Source organism: Panthera pardus, unplaced genomic scaffold (genome assembly GCF_024362965.1).
Source record: "Panthera pardus isolate Hobbes unplaced genomic scaffold, ASM2436296v1 HiC_scaffold_1, whole genome shotgun sequence".
In the NCBI taxonomy this organism is placed as follows: Eukaryota; Metazoa; Chordata; class Mammalia; order Carnivora; family Felidae; genus Panthera; species Panthera pardus.
This window is the reverse complement of record NW_026526654.1, coordinates 62,586,283-62,610,390: the sequence shown is the minus strand read 5'-3', so window position 1 is coordinate 62,610,390 and position 24,108 is coordinate 62,586,283. Positions and strand designations below refer to the sequence as shown.

General features: G+C 37.5%; 1 protein-coding gene across 1 annotated transcript in view; it reads left to right on the top strand.

The window, feature by feature from the left end:
- Positions 1 to 24,108, top strand: part of VWA8 (von Willebrand factor A domain containing 8) — a 363,559-nt gene that overhangs the window by 60,729 nt on the left and 278,722 nt on the right. Inside the window, exons 5-9 of the mRNA XM_053899178.1 lie at positions 8,916 to 9,083; positions 13,468 to 13,632; positions 13,980 to 14,029; positions 14,992 to 15,100; positions 17,306 to 17,410. Coding sequence (XP_053755153.1) covers positions 8,916 to 9,083; positions 13,468 to 13,632; positions 13,980 to 14,029; positions 14,992 to 15,100; positions 17,306 to 17,410 — 597 coding nt within the window. The remainder of the gene's footprint in view (positions 1 to 8,915; positions 9,084 to 13,467; positions 13,633 to 13,979; positions 14,030 to 14,991; positions 15,101 to 17,305; positions 17,411 to 24,108) is intronic.

The following is a 24,108-nucleotide window of genomic DNA, read 5'->3' as shown; positions in this document are numbered from 1 at the left end:
TTACATTTTTATTCCATAAACACTAAAAGCCCTCTGTGAGCCACTTTTGCTCCAGCCTGACATAAAAGGCAGGGTTCTCACCCCCTGAGGACCTGAGAATCTTGCTAGGGAGATGAAACAGGCATATGGGAGAACTAGGAAAACTTCAGCATTGTGGTTCCTCACATATGTGCTGAGCAAACAGAGGGCAAAGAGGGCACCAGTGTAAGGAGGGTAAGATGTTTGGATCTTTCTTGGGCACAAAATTTGTAAAATCTTTTTTTTTCTCATGCATCTCCAATTAAGTTTGAGACTGACAGCAGGGTACAATATGTACTATTACTTAATGGATTTCCTATGTAGCTGTTTTTAACATTCTTCACCGATGTGATGAGATTGTATTAATAAAGTTTGACAGTACTTATTAAAGTATTTTCATCATTCTATAGACTATTTTAAGGAAGGCTACAGGAAGCAAGATGATACTGAATTAATAACTAGCATAATTTCTATAAATTCAGTGATTCAGATTTTGTTACTAAAAAGCATCTTCATAAGGTTTTCTCCTTTTAGCCAGTGTTCTTGCCTACATTAAAAAATTTTAATTTGCATATATATACTGGGTCTATAACCACGTAAATACAGGGCAAGTTGAGAAGAAAGTTAAAAATCTTGGGTGATCCTTTGCATGATAAGTTTTTTCTTTTCTTTTTTTTTTTTTTTTAAAATACCACTCTTACACATTTATATTCCTCTTCTTATAGTCCTATCTCCTATAGTCCTATAGTAGCCATTCTCATTGCCACTTAAATTGTGTGTAAAATAATTAATAATTTAACGTTGAGTTAATAAGAAAAAAGCTTAGGAGGATTTTTAAAAATAATATTCTTAATAATGTTGAGGTAAGTTGTGCAATCATAGTTCTTAGTGTTGAAATAGAATTTACAGATTGCATGATTCAGTTTCTCACTTCCAGCAGGTAAAATACCATCATCTTTAGGACAACTGAGAATTAGAGATATTGAGATATGGTGCCTGTTCCAATTGACTCTTTTAGTAAAGCGAACAGGAAGTGAATGAAGGCTCCTGTTGGGATGGTGGATTGTGGATGGGAAGGGTGATGGATGCATGAGATATTTAGAGGTTATACTTACATTGTTTGAGACATGAGAAGTAATGAATTCTGTATGGCAGAAGAATCAATGAAATTTTAATTGAAAAAGACATCAGGAAAAAGGCCTGATTTAGGAAAGAAGTCATGATTTGATTCAGCATGTTGAGTTGAACACCTTATGGAGATGTTAAAAACAATATTTGGAAATGGGAGTGTAGAGCTCAGGAGGAAGGTTAGGATCTCACAGTATATTTCTCAAGAATAAGGAAATAAAGAAAATGAAACAACTGTTACCTGTTGTTGTTGCTGTTTAGTTGATGTAGCACATAACATAGCACCTGCCATATAATGGGTACTAGATGAGTGAATGAGGATTTGTGGGAGTAGGCTAGGTCTTTGCCAATGAAGTAACAAATGAGAAAAGAGGAGGGGAAAAGGTTAAGGGTAGAGCCTTGGGAAATGCTTGCTTCTTTTCTTTTCTTTTCTTTTCTTTTCTTTTCTTTTCTTTTCTTTCCTTTTCTCTTTCTTTCTTTCTTTCTTTCTTCTTTTTTTTTTTTTTTAAGACAGCAGGAGTCAGAGGAAGGGCTGGGGAAAGGCAGAGGGGAAAACCTACTTAATAAATGTTTAAGGCAGAAGATGAAGCATAAGATAAGATCAAGGGAAGAGGGTTGGAAAAAGGACATGAAGATCAAGAAAATACCTGATTTTTGGCTGTTTGATTTTCAATGCTTGCAAGTGAACAGTTTGAGTAAAATAAGGGTAATGGAGGCTTATTAGAGGCAGTGTGTATGTGGACTGTTTTTCAAGGGGCTTGAAGATGAAGAGAGGATCTTAAGAGGTATCAGGAGACTGTAGGTTTATTCAAGTACAGACATGTTTGTAGAAGAGAAAGAATTTGAAAATGCAATTAAGAGGTCATATAGTTGGTGGAAGATTTTGGAGGAGGTGGGAGGGGCTGCCACTAAGCTCAAGGTAGGTAGAGGTAGTCTTAGAGCCAGGGTGGGGGGTGAGGGGGAGGAGTGATTGTCAAGAACAGAAATCAGAGTAGAGTAGAAAGATGAGGACACAGAGGGGCTGTGTGATGGAGGGAAGAAAAGTCATGGAATCTCAATTCAGATGACTTTAATCATCATGGGAAAGTACTGGACAAAATCATGTGAAAGAGTTGAAAAAGACTGGCAGCTTGGCTTGGCAATAACTTTTATAGGATGTGAAGGAAATTCTTTCTAAATAGTAGTGAGGATTTAGCTGAAGTTGAGCAATGCGAATTTGTAGTGGCCTCTCCTCACGTTTTATCAGAGATTTGTAATAGAGCTAATGGAAGGAACAAATGTTCCATCTCTAGAACATTGTGATTGTCTTCCCCAAATCATCCCATGGCCTTATGAATTAAGGACTTTTAAAATAAGGTTCTTAAAAGAAGAAGCATATTTACTTGGGGTTTAGTAATTAGGTAAGAAATTGCATAGTTCTCTTATTCTCTTTCTTTTATTCCTTAGTCCTAGACAGGGGATTATAGCCTTTTCAGTATATGACACATTGTGGACCTTTCTGTAGGTTAGTAAAGATAGGGCTAACTCATTATTTTTGATAGCTGTGTAGTAGTCCATCCTATTGATTTATTAAGGTTTTTTTTGCCAATCCTCTAGAGTGGCATTTGGGGATTTTTTGCAATTATAAAATTGTTTTCATGTATCACTGTATATTTTCCTGACTATTCTCTTAAGATAAAGTCCTTGAAATAGAATTGTTGGATTAATGAACATAGCCATTTACATTTTTTAAAATATTGTGCCAAATTATTCTCTATAAGGTTGTCATTTTGTACATAGACCAACCACAAATGAGAATGCCAGTTTCCTCCTAACCTTACCAACACTGGGTATTATCATTCTTAAATCTTTGCCAGGTTGAAGTTCTAAAAACATCTTGTTTTACCCTGTAGCTCCTTGTTAACCGATGAAATTGAAAATATTTTATTATGATGTTCATTGGTATTTTATAGCGGTACTATTCATTTCTTAATAATCTGAAAAAATCTTTTTATATTAAACATTTATTTGGCCTTTGTTATATATGTTGCAAACATTTCTTCTAAGTTTTCAGTCTGTGTTTTAATTTTTTTGTTTACTATATGTAAAAATTTTAATGTAATAATTTTGTCTTTTTCTTATTGGCATCTGCTTTTGAATTAGCAGAAAGAATTTCTGTGCTTTAAGATTACTTAAAAAGTCATATGTTTTCACGTAGTAATTATGTGGTTTTACATTTACCATTAATTTTTTTAATTCATTTGAATTCCTTTTCCAAATTCCTAATTTCCACTATTTTGAAATGCCATTTTTCTCATATATTAAAATCTTTAAGAATTTTCGTTAACTAGGTTTTAAATATGGAAAAGGTAGTCCATGTGATCAGGCAAAAAAAAAAAAAATGCACGTGGTACACAGGATTCACATGAAAGAATCTCTCACCCCTTATTCTCCTTTCCTAGTGTTTCTTGTTCACACATTAAATTTCTACATATACTACATCATACCATTTTATTCTATTCTGTTCATTTGCCTATGTATTCATTTTTTTCATCTATTTTTTAAATTAAAGTCTCCCCTTTATTCTTTTACAGACCTTCCTGGCAGTGTTTCTAATGAATTATTAAGGGGAAGTTAGAGACATTTAGAAGGCACTGTCAGAAACTGGATCCTTGCCTGATTCGTTTTTCTTACATTAATATTTAGTTGGGGAAAGAAAGAACTTAGGTAATTTTTTGTAAGTAAAATAAAAAAAACAATTTTGTTAGTGAAACAAACAAAAAAAAAAAGAAGCTTAAACTAGAGTTTGTTATATTTTCAAAACAATTTATCAAGAAGTGTCAGTTACTGGTTGCATCACATAGGGATCATAGTACAATAATGGGTTATGTTGAACCACCTCTTTCTCTAGGTAAATTTAGGCAAAAGACTAGTTCACTGCTACTCGGTTCCAGAGATTTCTTTGATTTGACAACGTACTGCCACTAGGATTTGTAGTAGTAGTCATGGGTTTTCTGCACCAAGCAGTTCTCCAATTCCCTGCAGACACCAGCTGGGTATCCCATAATTTAATTCCATTCGGACACTAACTACCTGGAGTTAACACAGACCCCACAAGTTAGGGGTCAGTCCAAGACTGGCCCCATTTCAAGATGCCAGTCACAAGTTTGAGTCATCCATACTTCTGACTGTTGGGCTGTATGTAAGTGATTCTCACAACCCCCTCCTCCAGTTTAATAATTTGCTAGAATGGCTCATAGGACTGAGGGAAACACTTCTATTTACTGGTTTGTTATAAAGGACATAGTAAAGGATAGAAATGAATAGCCAGATGAAGAAGAGCATTAGGTGAAGATAGGAAGGGTCCTAAGCGTAAGAGCTTCTGTCCCTGTGGCATTTGCAGTGTGCCACCCCCCCCCCCCCCCCCGACATGTGGATGTGTTCACCAACCTGGAAGCTCTCCAAATCTTACTGTGTAGTGCTTTTAAGGGGGTTCCAATACATAGACATGACTCATTAAATAAATCAGTGGCCATCAGTGATTAATTAAATCTTGCCTCTCTGGGGCTGGGGCCTAAAGTTCCAGCTCAAACTATATGGTAGGTTTTTCGGGCAACCAGCCCCAACCCTAAAGCTATTTAGGGGACATTCAGGATATGTCTTATTTGCATAAACTTAGATGTGTTTGAAAGAGGTTTATTTTGAATAAAAAAGACTCCTCTCACCCCTATCACTCAGTAAATTCCAAGGGTTTTAGGAGCCTGCAGCAGGAACTGGGGATGAAGACCAAATATATATTTCTTATTATATCACAATATCACAATTGATTTGAAAAATAATATGAATTTGGGGAAATGTGATTGTAGTTACCTCTAGAAGTCTTTAGGACATGCTGCAGAGTCACATAAACTTTGAGTTGAATGGAATCGCTTGTGTGTGTATAAATGTATTGTGCAGATTTTGTTTTTCTAAATAGGCACACAACAAATTCCAAGGCCTAGTAAAACTAAACTCCGAAGTTATAATCATCTGCGTTTGCATTATTCATTGACCTCTTCTTCATCGACTCCATTTCTCCATCACTTAAGGATAGGTTAAAATTTTAGCATTACCATTTTCAAACTATATAACCTGTCTTCACTTGAACAACTAGGTAAGATATTGTGTACTTTAATTTTTTTTAATGTTTATTTTTGAGAGAGAGAGACAGAGTAGGGGAGCAGGGGCAGACAGAGAGGGAGACACAGAACCCAAACGCAGAATCAGAGGCAGGGTCCAGCCTCTGAACTGTCAACACAGAATCCAGTGGGGGGCTCAAACTCACAAACCCTCAGATCTTGACCTGAGCTGAAGTCCAACGCTTATCCGACTGAGCCACCCAGGCACCCTGATATTGTGTACTTAAGAGGACTGTCATGAAGATTAAATTAAATAACATAAATGGAAGAACTTGATACATACATGCCAGTTACTACTCTGTAGAGACCCTACCACTTTCCCTTTCAGTAGTTGGATCAAACTATCTCCAACATCAAGTACCAACTTCTTCAATTTTATTTCAGTAATTATGCACTCTCTTTTCTGTCTTTCTCTACCAGCTCTTCCTCATCACCATTTGAACGTGTTCAATTTCTTGCTTCATAAAAAAAAAAAAAAAAAGGCTACCATCATCCACACTGTCCCCAGCTGGCAGCAGCCGGCCTCTCCCTTCTTTTCATGGCTAGTCATTTTGTAGAATGTTGCTCAACTTGGGCTTGTCTTATGTTTCCTCATGAGTTGATTGAGATCATGCATTTTTAGTAAGGATACTGTAGAAGTGATGTTGTATCCCTCTCAGGGCATTATATTAAAACTTTAGTACGTGAAATTGATACATCTCTTTAGTGGTAATGTTAATTTTGATCACTTGGTTAAGGTGGTAACTACCAGCTTCCTCCACTGTTGCATTATTTTTCCCTTTGTCTCTTTGAGTCTCTACAAATATTCCATTTCTCGTCATACTTTTACCCACTAATTTTACCATCCATTGATGATTCTTGTTTCCAGTAGTTACTGTTATGGGGATTTTCTATCAGTTTTTAATAGTAGAGGTTCTTAACTTGCGGTTTCCGTGGTATACATATTTTGTATCCATATACATAAATATTTCGTTCATGCATTTTACTCGGAGAAGAGGTACAGCATTTGTCAGGTTTCCAAGAGGTCTTTAGATAGTATTTTCTTTTTTCATCTATCACTACTTTCTCAACTTTATGGTCACAGCACCTGTATCCATTAGAGCAGATGAAAGGAATTCCTTATGTATTTGGCTTCTGTTTCTGGTCTTTCACTGTAGCTTATTCCACATCTCTCTGAAAAGATTCTGTACATAAGAAACCAAAATATACCTGAGGTGAATAAAAGCAGTATTTGTTGTTGTCTTATGTTGTCTAGACTTTGTCTTCCCTGGCCCACAATTGGGAAACCATTAAATTTTGATATCTGTATTTCTAGTTTTATGTCAGAGAACATGTATTTTCATCTTTATGAAGTTTTTAAAAGTCAGATACAGAATTTAGCCTGTCTTGTAACAAAGGTTGATAAAACTTTTTAAAAGAATATTGCCACAGGTTGTGATAGCTTAATTGTAATTGTTTCTCTTTTATTGCAAGTTATGCTTTCTTGGAGTAAATAGATTCTCATGAAAGAAAGCTTAATTGAGACCTTAGCTGAAACATGAATTTTTATAAGAAGTAGTTTATGTTTTTATTTTTAATTCCAAAAACATTTCTATGGTTTTGTCTTTTATGCAGCTGGCAAAAATGAGATTCTTATATTTTTGTTTTTTAGGAAATACTATATCACTTATATGCATGCATTTTTTTTTAAATAAAGGTATTACCACAAGATGGCTAGTTTGGTAGAAAAGAATTAAAATATATGTGATAATTATAATTCTGAAGGATTATGCATGAATTTATGTTATTTAATGGGATTATCATGTTTAGTCTAATGTAGTTTTCACAAAAGTTTATATTTAAACAAATTTTTTTAATGTTTATTTATTTTTGAGAGACAGAGAGAGACAGAGCAAAAGCAGGGGAGAGGCAGAGAGAGAGGGAGACACAGAATCCGAAGCAGGCTCCAGGCTCCAAGCTGTCAGCACAGGGCCCAATGCAGGGCTTGAACTCACAAACCATGAGATCATGACCTGAGCTGAAGTCGGTGCTTAACCAACGGAGCCAGCCAGGTGCCCCTAAAAGTTTATATTTTTAAATAATACATAAATATCTTACATAAACTAAATTCTACAATACATTGTAAAATTCAACATTTTGTTGCAACAATGCTTGATTAAACAATGTCTGTTTTCTTTTCCACACTTGGAAAGTCAATGCTTTGCTGTTTGAGAAATTTCTTAGGAAATTTCTTAGGGAGCTTGGACTTAGTAGGGAGGAGATCTGAGAGGTAAGGGGGGGCCTGAAGTAGAGAGGTGATAGAAGGGATGAGTTCAAGAAATATTAAAGAAGATAAATCATCAAGGACATGGTGATAAATTGAATACAGGAGGTAAGATAGAAATCAACGATCCTGGCATGGGTGAATGGTCTTCCCACCTTAAATAGAAAGTATGAGAGGAAGAGCAGATTTGGGGGAAAAGATGATGTGCTCAGTGTTGCACAGGGAAGGCTGAGGTGAGCTTGTGGTTGGGGACATCCATGTGATGGGGGGACTGTGGTCGAGCTTGGAGGAGCTCAAGATTAAAGAATCATCTGCATGAAGGTGATTGGAACTTTGTTACTGAGTGAGATTACTCAGGCCAGACCTCATAGAGTAAGAAGAGTTGTGGGTTAAAGATGTGATTCTTGGATTACCTACATGCAATGGACAGGCAGAAAAAGAGAAACAGTTTTGTAAGAGAATGCAGTGGCATGGATGCCGAGGAAGGAGACTTTGAAGGAGAGAGTGAGAACATACATTTAGCACATTAATCCTCTGCCTGTTGTTGAATGAGCAGGAGAAATGTCATTGAGGTTTTCGTCCTCTTTTTCTTAAATCAGATTTTCAAGGGTTTTGACCCAAAAGTAGTTTTTTTCTATTTTGTTCAGGATTTATCAATTAAAGAAAGATACTTTTTTCACATCTTTAGTACGTTTTTGTATTATAGTTTTCCTGTCTCTTACCATTTGGGACCCACTTTATTTCCTATTTTTCTCTATTACTAATTTTTTTAACTTTACATGGAAGACTTACAGGACTATGGTTATAACCAGTCTGACGTAAAACCTGACTCTTTCTGGTTTGGTAAGTTTGTAATGTTGTCAGCATTGAACATTACACTAAAGCTGAATTCATTTTGTTGGTGACTCTGTTTAAAAGCTCACAATCCCTGCGAGTGCTCACCTACCTGATTTGATCCTCACCAGAAGCTTATGGGATAGATACCCCAGATTGTAATCTTCATTTCTTTGTCCTAGTTAAGGAATTCATTTTCTTGTTTAATTATGTGACTGATTCAAAGACAGCTCCTAGTTGTCTATTTCACCAGGCATATGTCTAAAGTGTTGCAGCTGAAAGAAACCTCAGAGATCATTTCTTCTCATCTCTCCATTTTATAACTAGTGAAACTAGAGAATCACTTGCCTAAGATCACATGGGCAGATAAAGCAAAATCAAGGTCTGGAACCCAGCTTTCCTGATTTCCTGGTCCCTATAACAACGACCACAAGTGTAATTTGCATTACAAGTAAAATTAGGCCATGCTCTGGAATCTTCAATATGCTCATGTTGCTTTTGTTTCTTGGAAATAGTGTGCGGTTCGTGCAGCCACAGAAGGCAGAACTCTCGTTTTGGAAGGCTTGGAAAAGGCGGAGAGGAATGTTCTGCCTGTTTTGAACAACTTGCTGGAAAATAGGGAGATGCAGCTTGAAGACGGACGCTTCCTAATGTCTGCAGAGCGTTACGACAAACTTCTCCAAGTAAGAAAAGAAAACTCTGGCTCCCTTATCTTGGCTATTGAGCTATGGATGGTGCTGTTTGTTGCGAAAGACATGATTGTATCAGAGTGAGGACAGTGTTCAGGTGGCTCATGTCTGTGGTGAATTGCTGCAGTTAACGGTCATGAGTTTGCAGTTTCACAAGGTTCTTCGGTTTGCAGATCATATTAGACGACCTCTCAGATTTTTAGTTTTTTTTTTTTTTTTTTTTTTTTTTGCCCATGTAATAACTATTTTTTCTTTTTTCCCTCTCCTTTAAATTCTGTCTTCTCTTTTTCCCTCCTTTCCTACCTTCCTTTTCTGTCCTTCAACAACTATGTACTGAAAGTCTAATGGCTTCTAGACAGTGCTGGGAAGACAGAGCTGAATAAAGTGTAGTTCTTGCCCTCCAGAAGCTCAAACTCCAGGAGATATTGCCAGAATTGAATATGATATTTAAAAGATACCTAGATGATCCAAGCTATCCATATCTGATGCCTGGATAATTGTAAGAGCCTCTTAAAAAGCCCCAATTTCATTCTGGCTGCCCCACAGCAGTCAGTGATCACTTTAAAACATGGGACGGATGAGGTCAGACTTCTCTGTTCTAAACCCTCTCCTCGCTATGAAAAAAGTTTTACAATGGAGAATAGGGTCTTGTCTGATCTGGGCTCTTACTGCCTCTTTGGGCTTATCACCTGCTATCCTTTTTTATTCCACTCCAGCTGATAGTATTCTCTTTACTAAAACTTAAACCTGCTGGGTAGGCATTCTCCTAGTGCTTTGCCAGTCACTTTGCTCTTCCAGAATGGTTTTTCTCCAGATATCTGCCTGGCTCACTTCTATACTCCTTCAAGCCTTTGCTCAAATGTTACGTTATTGATGAAGTCTGCTCTCACCTCCTATTTGACATTGCATTGTCCTCTCTGCCCCCATGCTCCCTGACCCTGCTCTATTCATTGCCTTAGTCTTTTGACATCCTGCATGATTTACTGACTTGCAATGTTTTAGTTCATTCACTGCCTCCCTCCACTAGATTGCAACTTTCACTAGGACAGGGCTTTTTGTCACTGATGCTATTTCAAGCTCTTAGAACAATGCCTGGCACTTGGTGGATGCTCGATAACTATTTGTTGAATGAATGGATGGATAAGTGCAATACTTTAAATGCTGTGATGCCAGTTGATACAAAAAGGGCAACAATAAGAGAGTGTGGGGCCCTTTAGAGGCTTTGGAGAAGGGCTTCACGTGACGTCACAAAAGGACAAAAAAGGGCTCATAGAGCCCTTGCTCTAACCGAGAGCTCTGCCTCTGTATTCCATGACTTAGAGTCTCTCTGACACCTGTGCTGTCATGTGTGAAATACATATGTATGCTAATTTTATTGCCCCAAGTTGGCTACAGATTGCTGAAGAGCAGAATCTGTGTCTTATGTTTCTTGTAGATACAGCTAATACAAGCCCAGGACACACTAGGCACTAAATGATATGTGTTGACACCAGAGGGTCTGATTGACCTGCTGCTCCAAGGCTGGCAGGACCGGAAATATCTCTTTCTGATTTCCACTGTGCAAGTCTGTTTTCTCAGAAATCTGTCTTGCTATCCTTTTAGCACTGTTTCTTTACTGTTCATGGGAGTTTCTAGATGCTGTTTTCATTGTGCGGTATAGTTGTCTTGTTTTGTACCTCTATCTGAAGATGGCATCATGCTAATATAATTAGAAGGGGATAATTGAGGATTTAATTGGTAAGAAAAGTTAAATTTATTCATTCATTCATATTGCTGTAGTTAATTTACTAAAAGATGATTCTTTATTTAAATTTATTTTAAATTTTAATTAATATTTTACAAATAAAATGACTTCAAATAAATATATTAATTTATATTTATTACTTTTAGAGTAGGTACATATTGGTGTATGCAAGACATTTTCTCTTTAGATACTTTCTAATTATAAAAGAACTATTATTTGCCCCTGTATAGTTATTTGCCATTTTTTTAGTTACTTCCCATTTTTAAAAAAATATTTATTTTTGAGAGAGGGAGAGAGCACAGGAGAAAGCAGGGGAGGGGCAGAGAGATAGAGAATCTCAAGCAGGCTCTGCACTGTGAGTTCAGAGCCCGATGGGGGCTCAAGTTCACAAACCATGACATCATGACCTGAGCCGAAATCAAGAGTCAGACACTTACATGTGCCCCGTTATGTGCACATGTTATTTTTAGTAAATGATTTAGAATTTAGTAAATGCTTTCATATTCAGAAATGGATTTTTTTTAAGTATAGAAGTTACTTCACAATAAAAGTTTGATATATTCTTTGTGTGAGAATTTTTGCAGAGTTATTGAACATTTTACTTTATGTAAGAATTTGAGATACGGGGTCAAGAGGGTTTTAGTATACAAGGAGTGCTTGTTATTATTGAGAAGGATGTATTACATTGTTTTTCCCAATGTAAATATCAGTATAAATACATAGTTTTAATTCATAGTTGTCATTTCTATATTTATAGAATCTGTCTCATAGGAATGTCATAGAATATAGGCAAGATCCCTTCACAGAACATCACCACCTTAAGACAATTTCTATGATAAAAGGATTTCAACACCATTTAAGTCCCACTTATTTCTAGCTAGATTCAATGTACTAAATTTGAATGTCTCAAAATGTTAATGGTTTCATAGAGGTGTTTGTAGTAGAATTTTGTTATTATGGAAAAACGGATATAATCAGTCTGTATAAATTTCATTTATATCCAGATTATTATTTTTGGGTAAGTGGAAAATAAAAATATTTAGCTCTCTGAAGATTACACTCTTGGCTTTTCAGATGGTCTAGATCCAGACTCTTGTTTTCTAGCACATGTGACATAGTATCACTGTTAGTCCTGTTAATTAAATGTGGGGTCATACGTTTGGTTATGTTTTAAATTACTTCATGCAATCAAAAAACATTTGTCCTATTATGTTTAAGAGGTAATAAGTCCTCTCATGAGCCTGGATCCAGCATGAGGTGGTAATGAACAGAAGTCAGTGCACACATGCATAATGGTAGAAGCTTGCATAGGATAGAGCGGAGGGGTACAAAAATGGTTCTGATGGAGGGAGGGGTTAGAAAGAGGCCCATTTTAGTGACGATGTTCTTTGTGCTGAGCTTTAAATGACGCTTGTATTTCTGCTGTGCGAAGTGGAAAGGCGTTCCAAGCAAGTGGGGCAGTGTTGGTGAAGTAGCATGGTGTGTCTGGAGAGCCACCATTGTGACATGAACTGGAGCACAGGGTTGGGGAAGGCAGGCTAGGGGGTGGCTATGCAGTGGTTGATGAGACTAGGAGATTCGGACATGAATCCAGCCAGGAAGGGCCTTGAGTGTCCATTAAGAGTTTCTACACTGTCATATGGGCTGCATCCCCCGACCCCCCGAAGATATACTGGAAACTGAGGACTTGTCTCTCAGAATGAACATGTACACGTTCTTATAAACTTTATAAGTTCCAACAGCTGAGGACAGTGAAGAGCCATTGATAGGGTCAGGCAGAGAGGGAAGGCATGACATCTAACCGGTGCCTACTGTGGACCAGTTGCTTTCACATACACTGTCAAGTTGAGTTTTTATAATGGCCATAGTAATGCTGGTGATATTATTCCCACTTTATGGATGACAAAGCTGAGGGTCAGAGGGTATAATAAAATGCTCTTGGTCACTTCACTAGAGTTTATGCTGAGCGCTAGAGCCAGGATTTATCACTCCAAACCCTGTGCTATTTCCATTCTCAACTCCAAAATATGCTAGTTGCTGGACAATGGGGAGTTATAGAATTCCTTTGAACATCAGTTTGCTCATCCATAAAAAGGAATTAAGTGTTTATTTGCATTCTGATAAAAGTTAAATGAGTAAAATTCTTTGAAAGTACTTACCGTGTAGTGAGTTTTCAGCACATGTTGGTTGTTATTATTAATATGCCTTGGCAGAAATGTACCCATACATGTAGTTGTCTATTTGAGGTCCACGGGGCAGTCTCTTCTCTGCCAGTAAGCAGTAAGTCTGTCTAGGACTACCTTTTTACATTCTCTAGTCTGAACCAGTATATTTTCTGACTCTCCTCACTCAGTTTCTCTGTGTTAATGACTACAGCTTGGAGGTCTGACCCACATTTTTCTTTGTTCCTTGATGTGTTAGCTACTTGTCTGTTCAACACCAGTTTTCATGTCATGAGCCTTCCCTGGCACCCTTCTCCTGATTTGACTTTGCTTCCTTCCTTGGTGGTTTGGTCTTGAGGTTGTTCTCAGATACACTTTACTCAGCAGTCAGGGCCTAAATTCCGCAGCCGGGCAGCTCTTGCAGTTGTAATCTGCATCACTGGTGCTGTGAGTTTTGATCTCTTTCTTTTAGGATCATACCAAAACAGAGTTGGATGCTTGGAAGCTTGTTCGAGTTAGTGAAAACTTCCGAGTCATTGCCTTGGGTTTGCCAGTGCCTAAGTACTCTGGGAATCCCTTAGACCCCCCGCTCCGTTCTCGATTTCAGGCCAGAGATATTTATTATCTACCCTTTAAGGTAAGTACAAACAAGAATAATTTATTTTTTAAACAGTTTGTCTATTTGTATTTGGTTACTATAAAAATGTTACTAGGTTTGTATGTCCCTCTCAGTAGTTAATGGAGAGAAAAGGATATGGGGTAAAGAAAATCTCTGGAAATTCAGAAGAAAAATTATTGGGGCATTACTTATCTGATGGGCTTAAAAAGGCTAATTTTTAGAAAATGATGCGTATCAAACAATGTTTTTTTTTTGCTATTACTTACATAGTGTCTGCTTAATTAAAAGTATGAAGTGTGTCTATAAAATTTGCTTTTGATTTGTTACATTCCTTATTGATTTGGTATGTTTCTGTGTTATTTTAGGACCAACTTAAACTGTTATATTCAGTTGGAGCCAATGTTTCTGCTGAGAAGTAAGTATTTCTGCTACATACACACACACACACGCACACACTTTTATATAAATATCTGGACACTTAACATTGAATTTGTTTATTTGTTTTGCACATTGATTAATTCATCCATTCAACAACTATGCTTTGAAGAATTTTTTAGTAACTGTGGTAAGTGCTGATGATAAAGTTAATAAGACATGATCTTTGGAGACAAGAAACTCAAGATCTAGTAGAGTTTAAAGATATGAGAATACATTAGTTTAGCATTATATAGTAAGGGCCATAATTTCAAAAAGGCATTGGCATTTGAGAAGCATCCTAAAGAATGAGTAGGCTTTTGCCATATAAAGAATGGAATTAACGAATCCTAAGAAATTATTTTTAAAGCATGGGATATGAGAGTGTATGCCTTGTTCTTGCGGCTATAAAAAACTCCTGGTGGCTGGGGTTCAGGTTTGGATTGAGAAGGGAGGGAGGTGAGGCTGGCAGGATAAATTTGGGCCAGGTTGTGAAAAACCTCACATGTTGTGATAGATTTAAGAAATATGTCTGTGTATCTAGTCAGCCTCTGAGTTTTAAACAGAATATTATAATATGAAGCTGTTGTTTCTTAAGAATTTAATAGTAAACGTCAGGGTGCCTGGGTGGCTCAGTCAATTAAGCGTCTGACTGGCTCAGGTCATGATCTCACAGTTTGTGGGTTCGAGCCTCATGTTAGGCTCTGTGTCGACAACTCAGAGCCTGGAGCCTTCTTTGGATTTTGTGTCTCCCTCTCTCTGCTCTTCCCCCACTCATGCTCTGTCTCTCTCTCCTTCAAAAATAAGTAAGCATTAAAAATTTTTTTTAAAAAAGAATTTAATAGTAAATGTCATTTTATATCAATTAAGATGCCTCAGCTATTTTATGTTTAACAAGTGAATGCATTTTATGCATTAAAACTATTAGAATAGCATTTAACATTACTTAATTTTTTCCCCTAGAATCTCTCAGCTCTTGTCCTTTGCCACCACTCTCTGTTCCCAAGAATCTTCTACTCTCGGACTTCCAGATTTTCCTTTAGATAGTTTACCAGCTGCAGTTCAAATCCTGGTATGTATAAAATAAATTAATGACTTGTATACCCAAATGTGGCAAAGAGAACTTAAAAGTTAATCCTTGGGGATTCATCATTTCAGTTTGCCTTGTCATATTCCTCTAAAAATATTACAAGACCTGAGATTCGCCGACCCATGCCGTGCAGTATACTGTACGGAGACCAGCAATGTGTTGTGAGCCCTTACTGAGCTCATAGCCTAGGAGGGAGGTAGGTAGACATGCAGTTCAGGTAAAAACTCCACAGAGAGAAGGATGACTCAGCCTGGAGAGGCCTGAGGAGCCTGCAGAGGCGGCCTGCAGCCTGAGGCAGGGAGCTGGGGCTTTCGCACTCAGGCACCAGCAGTCATTGGTCAGTGGGTCATCACAAGGGACACAAATTTCCAGGCACTAGCTGCTTTCTTGGCTGTGAGCAAAGCTGGCTTTGGGAGTTCAAAAGTAGTCTTCTTTAAAAGCCCTGCAGCAGCTAGCTGTTGAAAGGGAAAGGTGGGAGGCTCAGAAAAGATAAAAACAGATCCGAGGTGTTTGGTAGAGTGTAAACATTGTCCACTACAGTTTAACAAAGGTTGTGACGGTCGTGTCAGGATTGGTGGAAATGCCCTCCAGGCAGAGGGAACAGCATGCACAGAGGTGTTGAATCACAAACGGGCTTGGTATGTTTGAAGAATGATAAATTGTATCGTTAGTGCAAGCGTGTAGGGTGAAGAGAGAGGTGAGAACTTTATCGTGAAGTGTTTTGCATGGTGAGTGAAGTTGTCTGGATTTCATGGTGTGGAGGAAGTGGCCTGTTAGATATTACTAAGTAGGTGAAGCATGGAGTAATTAGTTCTATGTTGGAGGAAGATACCTCTGTGGGCAGGGAGGAGGGACGGGGAGAGCCTGGTTGCATACGGACCAAATAGGAAACTGTTGTAACAGTCAGTGAGAGACTGTGCTAAGGAGAGCGTAATCCCAGGTAGTACGGATACTGCCGAGACAAGAGACTTATTTTTAAACTTTTGTTCCTATTCATTTAGGTTTCCTGAGACTCAGTGAGTTAGGTTTCACAGGTATTGTTCGCACTGTCCTCTGTGTTTAGAACAGCTTTTCTCTTCCTTTTTATCACATCTGCTTTTTGTTCTTTTTGTTTTTGCTTGGAACATTTTACTTTGATAGTTCTCAAATCTAAAAATAAAAGTTCAAAAACAGTAAAATGAACATCTATAACCCCTTCAAGTAGAATCACCAATTTTTAACATATTGCCACATTTGTTTGCTCTCTCTCTCTCTCTCTTTTCCGAACCATTTGAAAGTAAATTGTGATCAGTATTTTTATATACTTTAGTATGCAACTTGGAAAAAGTCGTAAGACCTTCTTCTGCATAACCAGAACCATTATCACACCCTTCAGTATGTTGACAGAAATGCTATAATATCATCTACAGGACAACCTATGCTGAAATTTCTCTAATTGTCCCTGTTGGGAAAGCAGTTTAACTTGGAGAAAACTTTTGAGAATAATAAACACTTTCTAACTTTGTAGTTATAACTATGAAACTAAGTAAATGTGGATGCGATTAACTCAGATTAGGAATAGGGGCGCCTGGGTGGCTCAGTCGGTTATGCATCCGACTTCAGCTCAGGTCATGATCTCACTGCTTGTGGGTTCAAGCCCCGTGTCAGGCTCTGTGCTGACAGCTCAGAGCCTGGAGCCTGCTTCAGATTCTGTCTCTCTTTCTCTCTTCCCCTCCCCACCCATACACTCTCTCTCTTTCAAAACTAAATAAACATTAAAAAACAAGGAATACAAGTGAAGAGCATACTTTGGGATGAATAGGGTAGGGAAACATGTTCAGACATGTAGTTTCAGGCATGTTGAATGGAGGTCAATGGGATATCTAAAGGGTCACATTTGGGCAATTGAGAATTCGAGTCTACAGCTCAGGACCAGATACTGAGACATGGGAGCCATTAACAGATAGATGGTAGCTGAAAGATGGGGGTGGGTAGGCTTACCCAGTGAAAGGGTGTGGAACAGGAAAAGAAGAGGGAGTAATGAATATTTTTTGTGGACTTGTGGAAAATATGAGAAACCTCTTGGTTATTTTTTATAATCATATATACATTTTGGATATGTCATATATGTCAAATATGCATTTCAGATAAATTTTTTGTGATTATTTTGGATGTTCTTCATGCCTGTGTATTTTTGCTCCTAAATAGGATTCCTTTCCTATGATGTCAATCAAACATGCAATCCAGTGGCTTTATCCATACACTATCTTACTAGGACATGAAGGGAAAATGGCTGTGGAAGGTGTTTTAAAAGTAAGTATCTGCTTCACTTTTCTTTCTTTTTCCATTTCTCTTCTTGTCCCTTCTCTTCCCTTTTTCCATTTCTCTTTTCCTCCTCTTTCCTTCTTTTTCTCTTTCTGTCTTTCCCATGCCTTCCCTTACTTTTCCTTCCCTTTTTCTTCTAGTCCTGGAGCCACTGGCATGCCAGTGACAGGGAAGCAAGTACAGAGGTGGCTGCTGTGGTTGGGAGACTGGTTATATTGAAAAAATGAGTAAATCAATTGAGGAAATGAGTGAATAAATTGAGGATTATAAGAGCTATGTTTCTTACCATTGGGAAAGGAATTTATAAGCATAGAAAGGGAGAAGAAAAGAAAGACCCCTGAGGTGTTAGATTGGAATTGGAGGAATCAGTATGAACTCATGTTTTTTTTTTTTTTAATATTTTAATATATATAAGCAGAGTAATAGATATAGATACTGTGTATGTATGAATATACAGACACATATTTTCTAGCTCTGTCCCCTTAAGAGGGCCTGAAAACTATGACATTCCAGTGGCAATGATCATACCAAGTGCCAAGACATTGGTTTCTAAATACCACACTTCCTAAAAGGAATCAGGATTCCTAGAAAGTAGTGCTGGTTCAAGGCTCAGCACAGGGAAAGTACATGATGAACCTGGATCATCTTATTGTGCCCAAAAGTAAGGAAATGTTTAACAAATGATGTTGACATACCAAAGTGACAGAGGAGCCAGCTTGAGGTGGCCCCCATTGGCCAAAATGTGGGACAATTTTAGCATGAAAATAAACAAAGATAGCAATTGATTATAAACCATTGAACAAAATAGGAATCCCTGAGTTCATATTGATACAAATGAGTAAATAAAGGGGGAGAAGAAAAATCTCTTCTTAATATAGAACACCTATGAATAAATGCAGAAAAGTCACCATTTGGCAGCCACCAGTGTGGAAGTTGATTTAGGTAGGAGTCATCAAAGGTTTTAAAACTGGTGGGTGGAGGGTCTATGAAGAATAGGATATTGATGTAATCTAAGAATATCTCCTACCAAAATACTCACTTGACTACAAAACAAAAAAATGGCATTGTTATAGTAAATACCAACTTGACCAGGTAGGACAAATTGACATTATGTGTCTCTTGACTGTTGAGCTGAGAAGGGCTCAGCCTCATTTCAGGATATTCTGGATAAGAATTCATTGCATGAATTTGGCCATGAGAAAGTATTGTATAGACCTAGGTTGAGGGCCCTCTTACATAATGAGAGGACTGTATTCTTTAGAATTGTCCCGTTCATAAAAGAAAAAGAAAAACTGAAAGACTGCTTTAGATTGAAAGAGACTAAAGAGATATGACATGTGATCCTGTGTTGGATCCTGGACCAGATAGGAAAACATGACATTGTTAGCACATTTGGTTAAAGTTGATATGGTCTGTGGATTGAATGACAGTGTTCTATTAAAATGATTTCCTGATTTGGAAGCTTATGTGGTGAATATGTTGGCCACAATTCTTGTTTTAGCAAATATGAACTAGAATATTCAGGGATGATGGAGCATCATATCTGTGGCTTGCCCTTAAATGGTTCAGAAAAAGACCAATTATAATGGGTGTGTTAGGGATGCTGGCGGCAAGAGGGAGGTAATAAATATGCTAAAATCGTAATCTTTGAAAAATCTGAGTGAAGGCAAAATAGAAGTTCTTTCTACAACTGTCCTGTAACTTTCCTGTAAGTTTGAAATTATTTCAAGATAAAAAATTTTACAAAGTGAATATTCATTATAACTCATTTCAAAATAAAAAAAAATTAAACGAATATAACACTTAAAATTTATCTGCCTGTAACTTAAATTATTAACTTGAAAAGTAAGGACTTTATATAAAACTATGGAAATTGCTTGTAGACCTGTCATTTAAATTAATGAAGTTCTTATTTTTGTCAGAGTGGTTCATAATATATAGAGTTGATTTTCTTTCAAAATACAGATGCCATAATTTCCTCATTGTATAGTTAATGGTAGTGTTTTCTAAAGGGCCAATCACAATATATATCTTATGACTATATATTTAAATGGGTTTAACTCCTGGCAGGAATTTATTGACTTACCCAAATTGCTTTTTACAACAGACAGTTTTTGTTTTTCTTTTGCAGTTTGGCTCAAAGAGCAGATTTCTAAGGAGTAGGTAGAATGTGAACACTAAGCTGTTGGCTCTGTGTATAGGCCCTTCGTTTCCTGGAGGCCAGGAGTTTACAACCTTACACAAATGGAGTGGTATTTGTTTCTCCCTTATTCCAATATCTACAAGGGGAGTACAGAAAGAGGTATTCTTTATGCAGCTACTAATAGTGAGAAGAACTCGGAAGTAGATGCTAGGTACTTCAGCAGGTGTTTCCCACATACCAGCTAGCCAAAGAAACATTATTTTCACTTATTGGTGATGTCAATAATGATAACAATAATAGTAACAATAAAAAAATAAAACTAATGAAAAGTTCTTCCCCATAGATGCTGAGAAGTATCATTGGGGATAGAATCTAAATGAAAAGCATAAAGAAGCAAGGAGAAAATATAACCATATAGTTCACTTTAAGTTTATTCTAGACATTGACAAAAAGAACTAGAATTCGTCTTTGATTTAATCAACATCTGAACTAAGTTGGCATTGGTCATTGAATAGAGCACCTAGTGTTGATGAAAAAGGCTGTGATTCCAGATGTGCTCCCTCATTGCCCCTCAGCACAATGCCCAATGCCCAATGCCCAATGCCTGGAGAACAATGGTAGGTAGATAGGGATGAAGAAGATGTCATGGGAAGGGCTGATAAAATGAAGCAAAGTAAACTTTTTCATGACAGAGCTGAGAAGATATTCAGTGCCTAGAAAAGTCAGTTATGAACCAAGGCCTTTATTTTTATAAAGAAGCCACTTCGATGTGCTTCTGAGCTCTTATTTAAAAAACTAGTCACACAAATTAGACTTCCAGTGATGATAGTGGAGTAGGAAGATCCTAAGCCCACTTTGTCCCACAGATACAACTAGATAACACCCACATTCGTGTAAGTAACCCAGAAAACAACCCAAAGACTGGGATAACACACTATCCACAGTTAAATGAAGAGAAGAGAGCACATTGAAGTGAATAGGAAGGGTGAAGATGTGGTCAGGAGCTAAATGGCGGGACTGTTTGTGGAACAGAGGGATGTCTTGGGCACAAAAGAAGGGAAAAGAGCAGACCCTCACACCAGGCATCCCAGGCATGGGAGACCAGCAAAGGGAAGATGAATCTCCATAACATTTGGCTTTGAAAACTAGAGGGGCTGAATTTTGCAAGTTCTTATAATTAGCAGGGCTTACCACGTGGAACTTTGAAAATCTGTGGGCTCAGCTCTGGGAGGGTGATAGGAATCTAAGTCCCCACCATTGTAGAAACAGCATGACAAATAGCCCCACAGAGATACAGCATAGAAACAGCAGTTTGGAAAATGCTGGGGTATATGGGAGGATTTGTTTGCCAATTTCAGAGCACATGCTGGAGGGGTAGGGATCTTTGGGAGACTTCCTCAAGAACAAAAGAGCTGGCAAATACCATTTTCTTCCCCCACCCTCCCAGCCTAGATACATGGCCATCTTTAAGAACCAGCACAGCACCAACATGCCCTGCCTAACTTGCTAAGAGTGCACCCAGGTCCTGCATTCTGCGGACACAACCCCTGCAGTGCATCCTTGGCCAGAGCACACCCAAAGTGGTGCCACAGGATGGCAGTGTGCATGCAGTCCCAACTGTGAGCACCACTCCAAAGTGACTCTTGCCCTAGAGAGAGGAGAAGATAATCGCACACACTAGTCCAACTGTAGTCCCAGTCATGGTCTGGAGGCAGACATCTGGTTGATTGCAGACTCTGCCCACCGACAAAAGCTTCTCAAGGGACAACACAGGGAAAGCACTTTGCAGTTTGGTGCCACTGCATCTCTGGCAAATCCCTGGTCTGACTCAAATCAAGCCCAAGGCAGCCTCAGGCTGGCTCACTAACAACACAGGGATCCAACCCTGCCCACAAGGCAAAAAGACACATTGCAAATGACTGGATTGAAGGCAAAAGTGGCTCAGCCAAAACAGTAGGGTGCACACAACACACATAGGAGACACCTGAAGTGCCAGGTCTTGGTAAATAGGGGACATTGCACTGCAGAGCACTATAGATCTTCTTCATAAGGCCACTACTTTCAAGAGTAGGAGATGTAGCTGAGTTTCCTGACACATGAAAACAGACACAAAGAGTTAGACAAAATGAGTAGACAGAGGAATATGTCCCAAATGAACAAACAGGACAAAATCACAGCAAGAAAGGTAAATAAAATGAAAATAAGTAATATGCCTGATAGAGAATTTAAAGTAATGTTCATAAAGATGGTCACTGGACTTGAGAAAAGAGTGGACGACATCAGTGAGACCCTTACCAAAGAGATAGAAAACAAACAAAAAACAATCAGATGAAGAACTCAATAACTGAAATTAAAAATACAGTAGGTAGAATAAATAGTAGATTAGAGAAGAAGAATGATCAGTGACCTGGAGGACAGAGTACTGGAAGACAATAACACTGAACAGGAGAAAGAGAAAAGCATAATAGAAATGAAAATAGACTTAGGGAAATCAGCAACACCATCAAGCATAATAACATTTGCAACATAAGAAAGAAGGAAAGAAAGAAAGAAAGAAAGAAAGAAAGAAGAAAAGGAAGAAAGGTAAGAAAAGGAAGAAAGAAAGAAAGAAAGAAAGAAAGAAAGAAAGAAAGAAAGAAAGAGAAAGAAAAGAAAAATGAAAATGAAAGAAAGGATGAAAGAAAGAAAGAAGGAAAGAAAGCAAAGGGTCAAAATTTATTTGAAGAAATAATAGCTGAAAACTTCTTGAATCTGTGGAAGGAAATAGAAATTCAGATCCAGGAAGCACAGAGAGCCCCCAATAATACATTAAAAAAAATTATTCACCACGATCAAGTGGGATTTATTCCTGGGATGCAAGATGGTTCAATATTTACAAATCAGTCAACATGATACCTCACATCAACAAGAGAAAGGATAAAAAACATATGATCATTTCAATAGATACAGGAAAAGCATTTGACAAAGTGCAACTTCCATTCATGAGAAAAACCCTCAACAAAATAGGCTTAGAGGGAACATACCTGAACGTATTAAAGGCCATATCTGAAAAACCCACAGCTAACAATCATATTAAGTGGTGAAAAACTGAGAGCTTTTCTTCTAAGATCAGGAATACAACAACGATGTCCACTCTTGCCACTTTTATTCAACATAGTACTGGAAATCCTAACCACAGCAATCAGACAAGAATTGGTAAGGAAGAAGTAAGACTTTCACTATTTGCAAATGACATATAAAGAACACCCTAACGACCCCACCAAAAAACTACTAGAACTAATAAATGAATTCAGTAAACTCACAGGATACAAAATCAATATACAGAAATCCTTTGCATGTCTTTAAGACTTAAGAGCAGAAATAGAAATTAAGAAAACAATCCCATTTATAATTGCACCCCAAATCATAAAATACCTAGGAATAAACTTAACCAAGGAGGCAAAAGACCTGTACTCCGAAAACTATAAAACATTGATGAAAGAAATTGAAGATGACACAACCAAATGGAAAACATTCCATGTTCATGGATTAGGAGACCAAATATTGTTGAAATGTCATACTACTCAAGCAATCTATAGATTTAATGCAATTTCTATCAAAATATAAACAGTATTTTTCACAGAACTAGAACAAACAATCCTAAAATTTGTATGGAACCACAAATAGCCAAAGCAGTCTTGAAAAAGAACAAAACTGGGATCACAATCCCAGATTTCAAGATATACTACAAGGCCATAGTAATCAAAACAGTATGCTACTGGCACAGAAATAAACACATAGATCAATAGAATAAAATAGCCCAGAAATAAACCCACAATTATATGATCAACTCATATTTGACAAAGGAGGCAAGAATATGCAATGGGGAAAAGACAGTCTCTTCAACAAATGGTGTTGGGAAAACTGGACAGCTTGTACATGCAAAAGTATGAAACTGGATCACTTTCTTATATCATATACCAAAATAAACTCAGAGTAGATTAAGGACCTAAATGTGAGATCTGAACCATAAAAATCTTAGAGATCATAGGCAGTAATTTCTCTGACATCAGCCATGACAACATTTTTCTGATATATTTCCTGAGGCAAGGGAAACAAAAGCAAAAATAAACTATTGGGAACACATCAAAATAAAACGTTTCTGCACAGCAAAGGAAATAATCAAGAAGAAAACTAAAAGACAAGTTACTTAATGGTAGAAGATGTTTACAAAATGCATATTCAATAAAGAGTATCCAAGATATATAAAGAACTTACACAACTCAAAACCAAAAACACAAATAATGAATTAAAAAATGAGCAGAAGACGTGAATAGGTATTTCTGCAAAGAAGACATACACACATGGTCGACGGAAGTATGAAAAGAAATGCAGCATCATTCATCATCAGAGATATGCAAATCAAAACCACAATGAGATATCACCTCAGACCTATGAACATGGCTAAAATCAAATACAAGAAACAACAAGTGTTAATGAGGATGTAGAGAAAAAGGAACACTTGTGCAGTGTTGGTGGGAATGCAAACTGGTGTAGTTATATA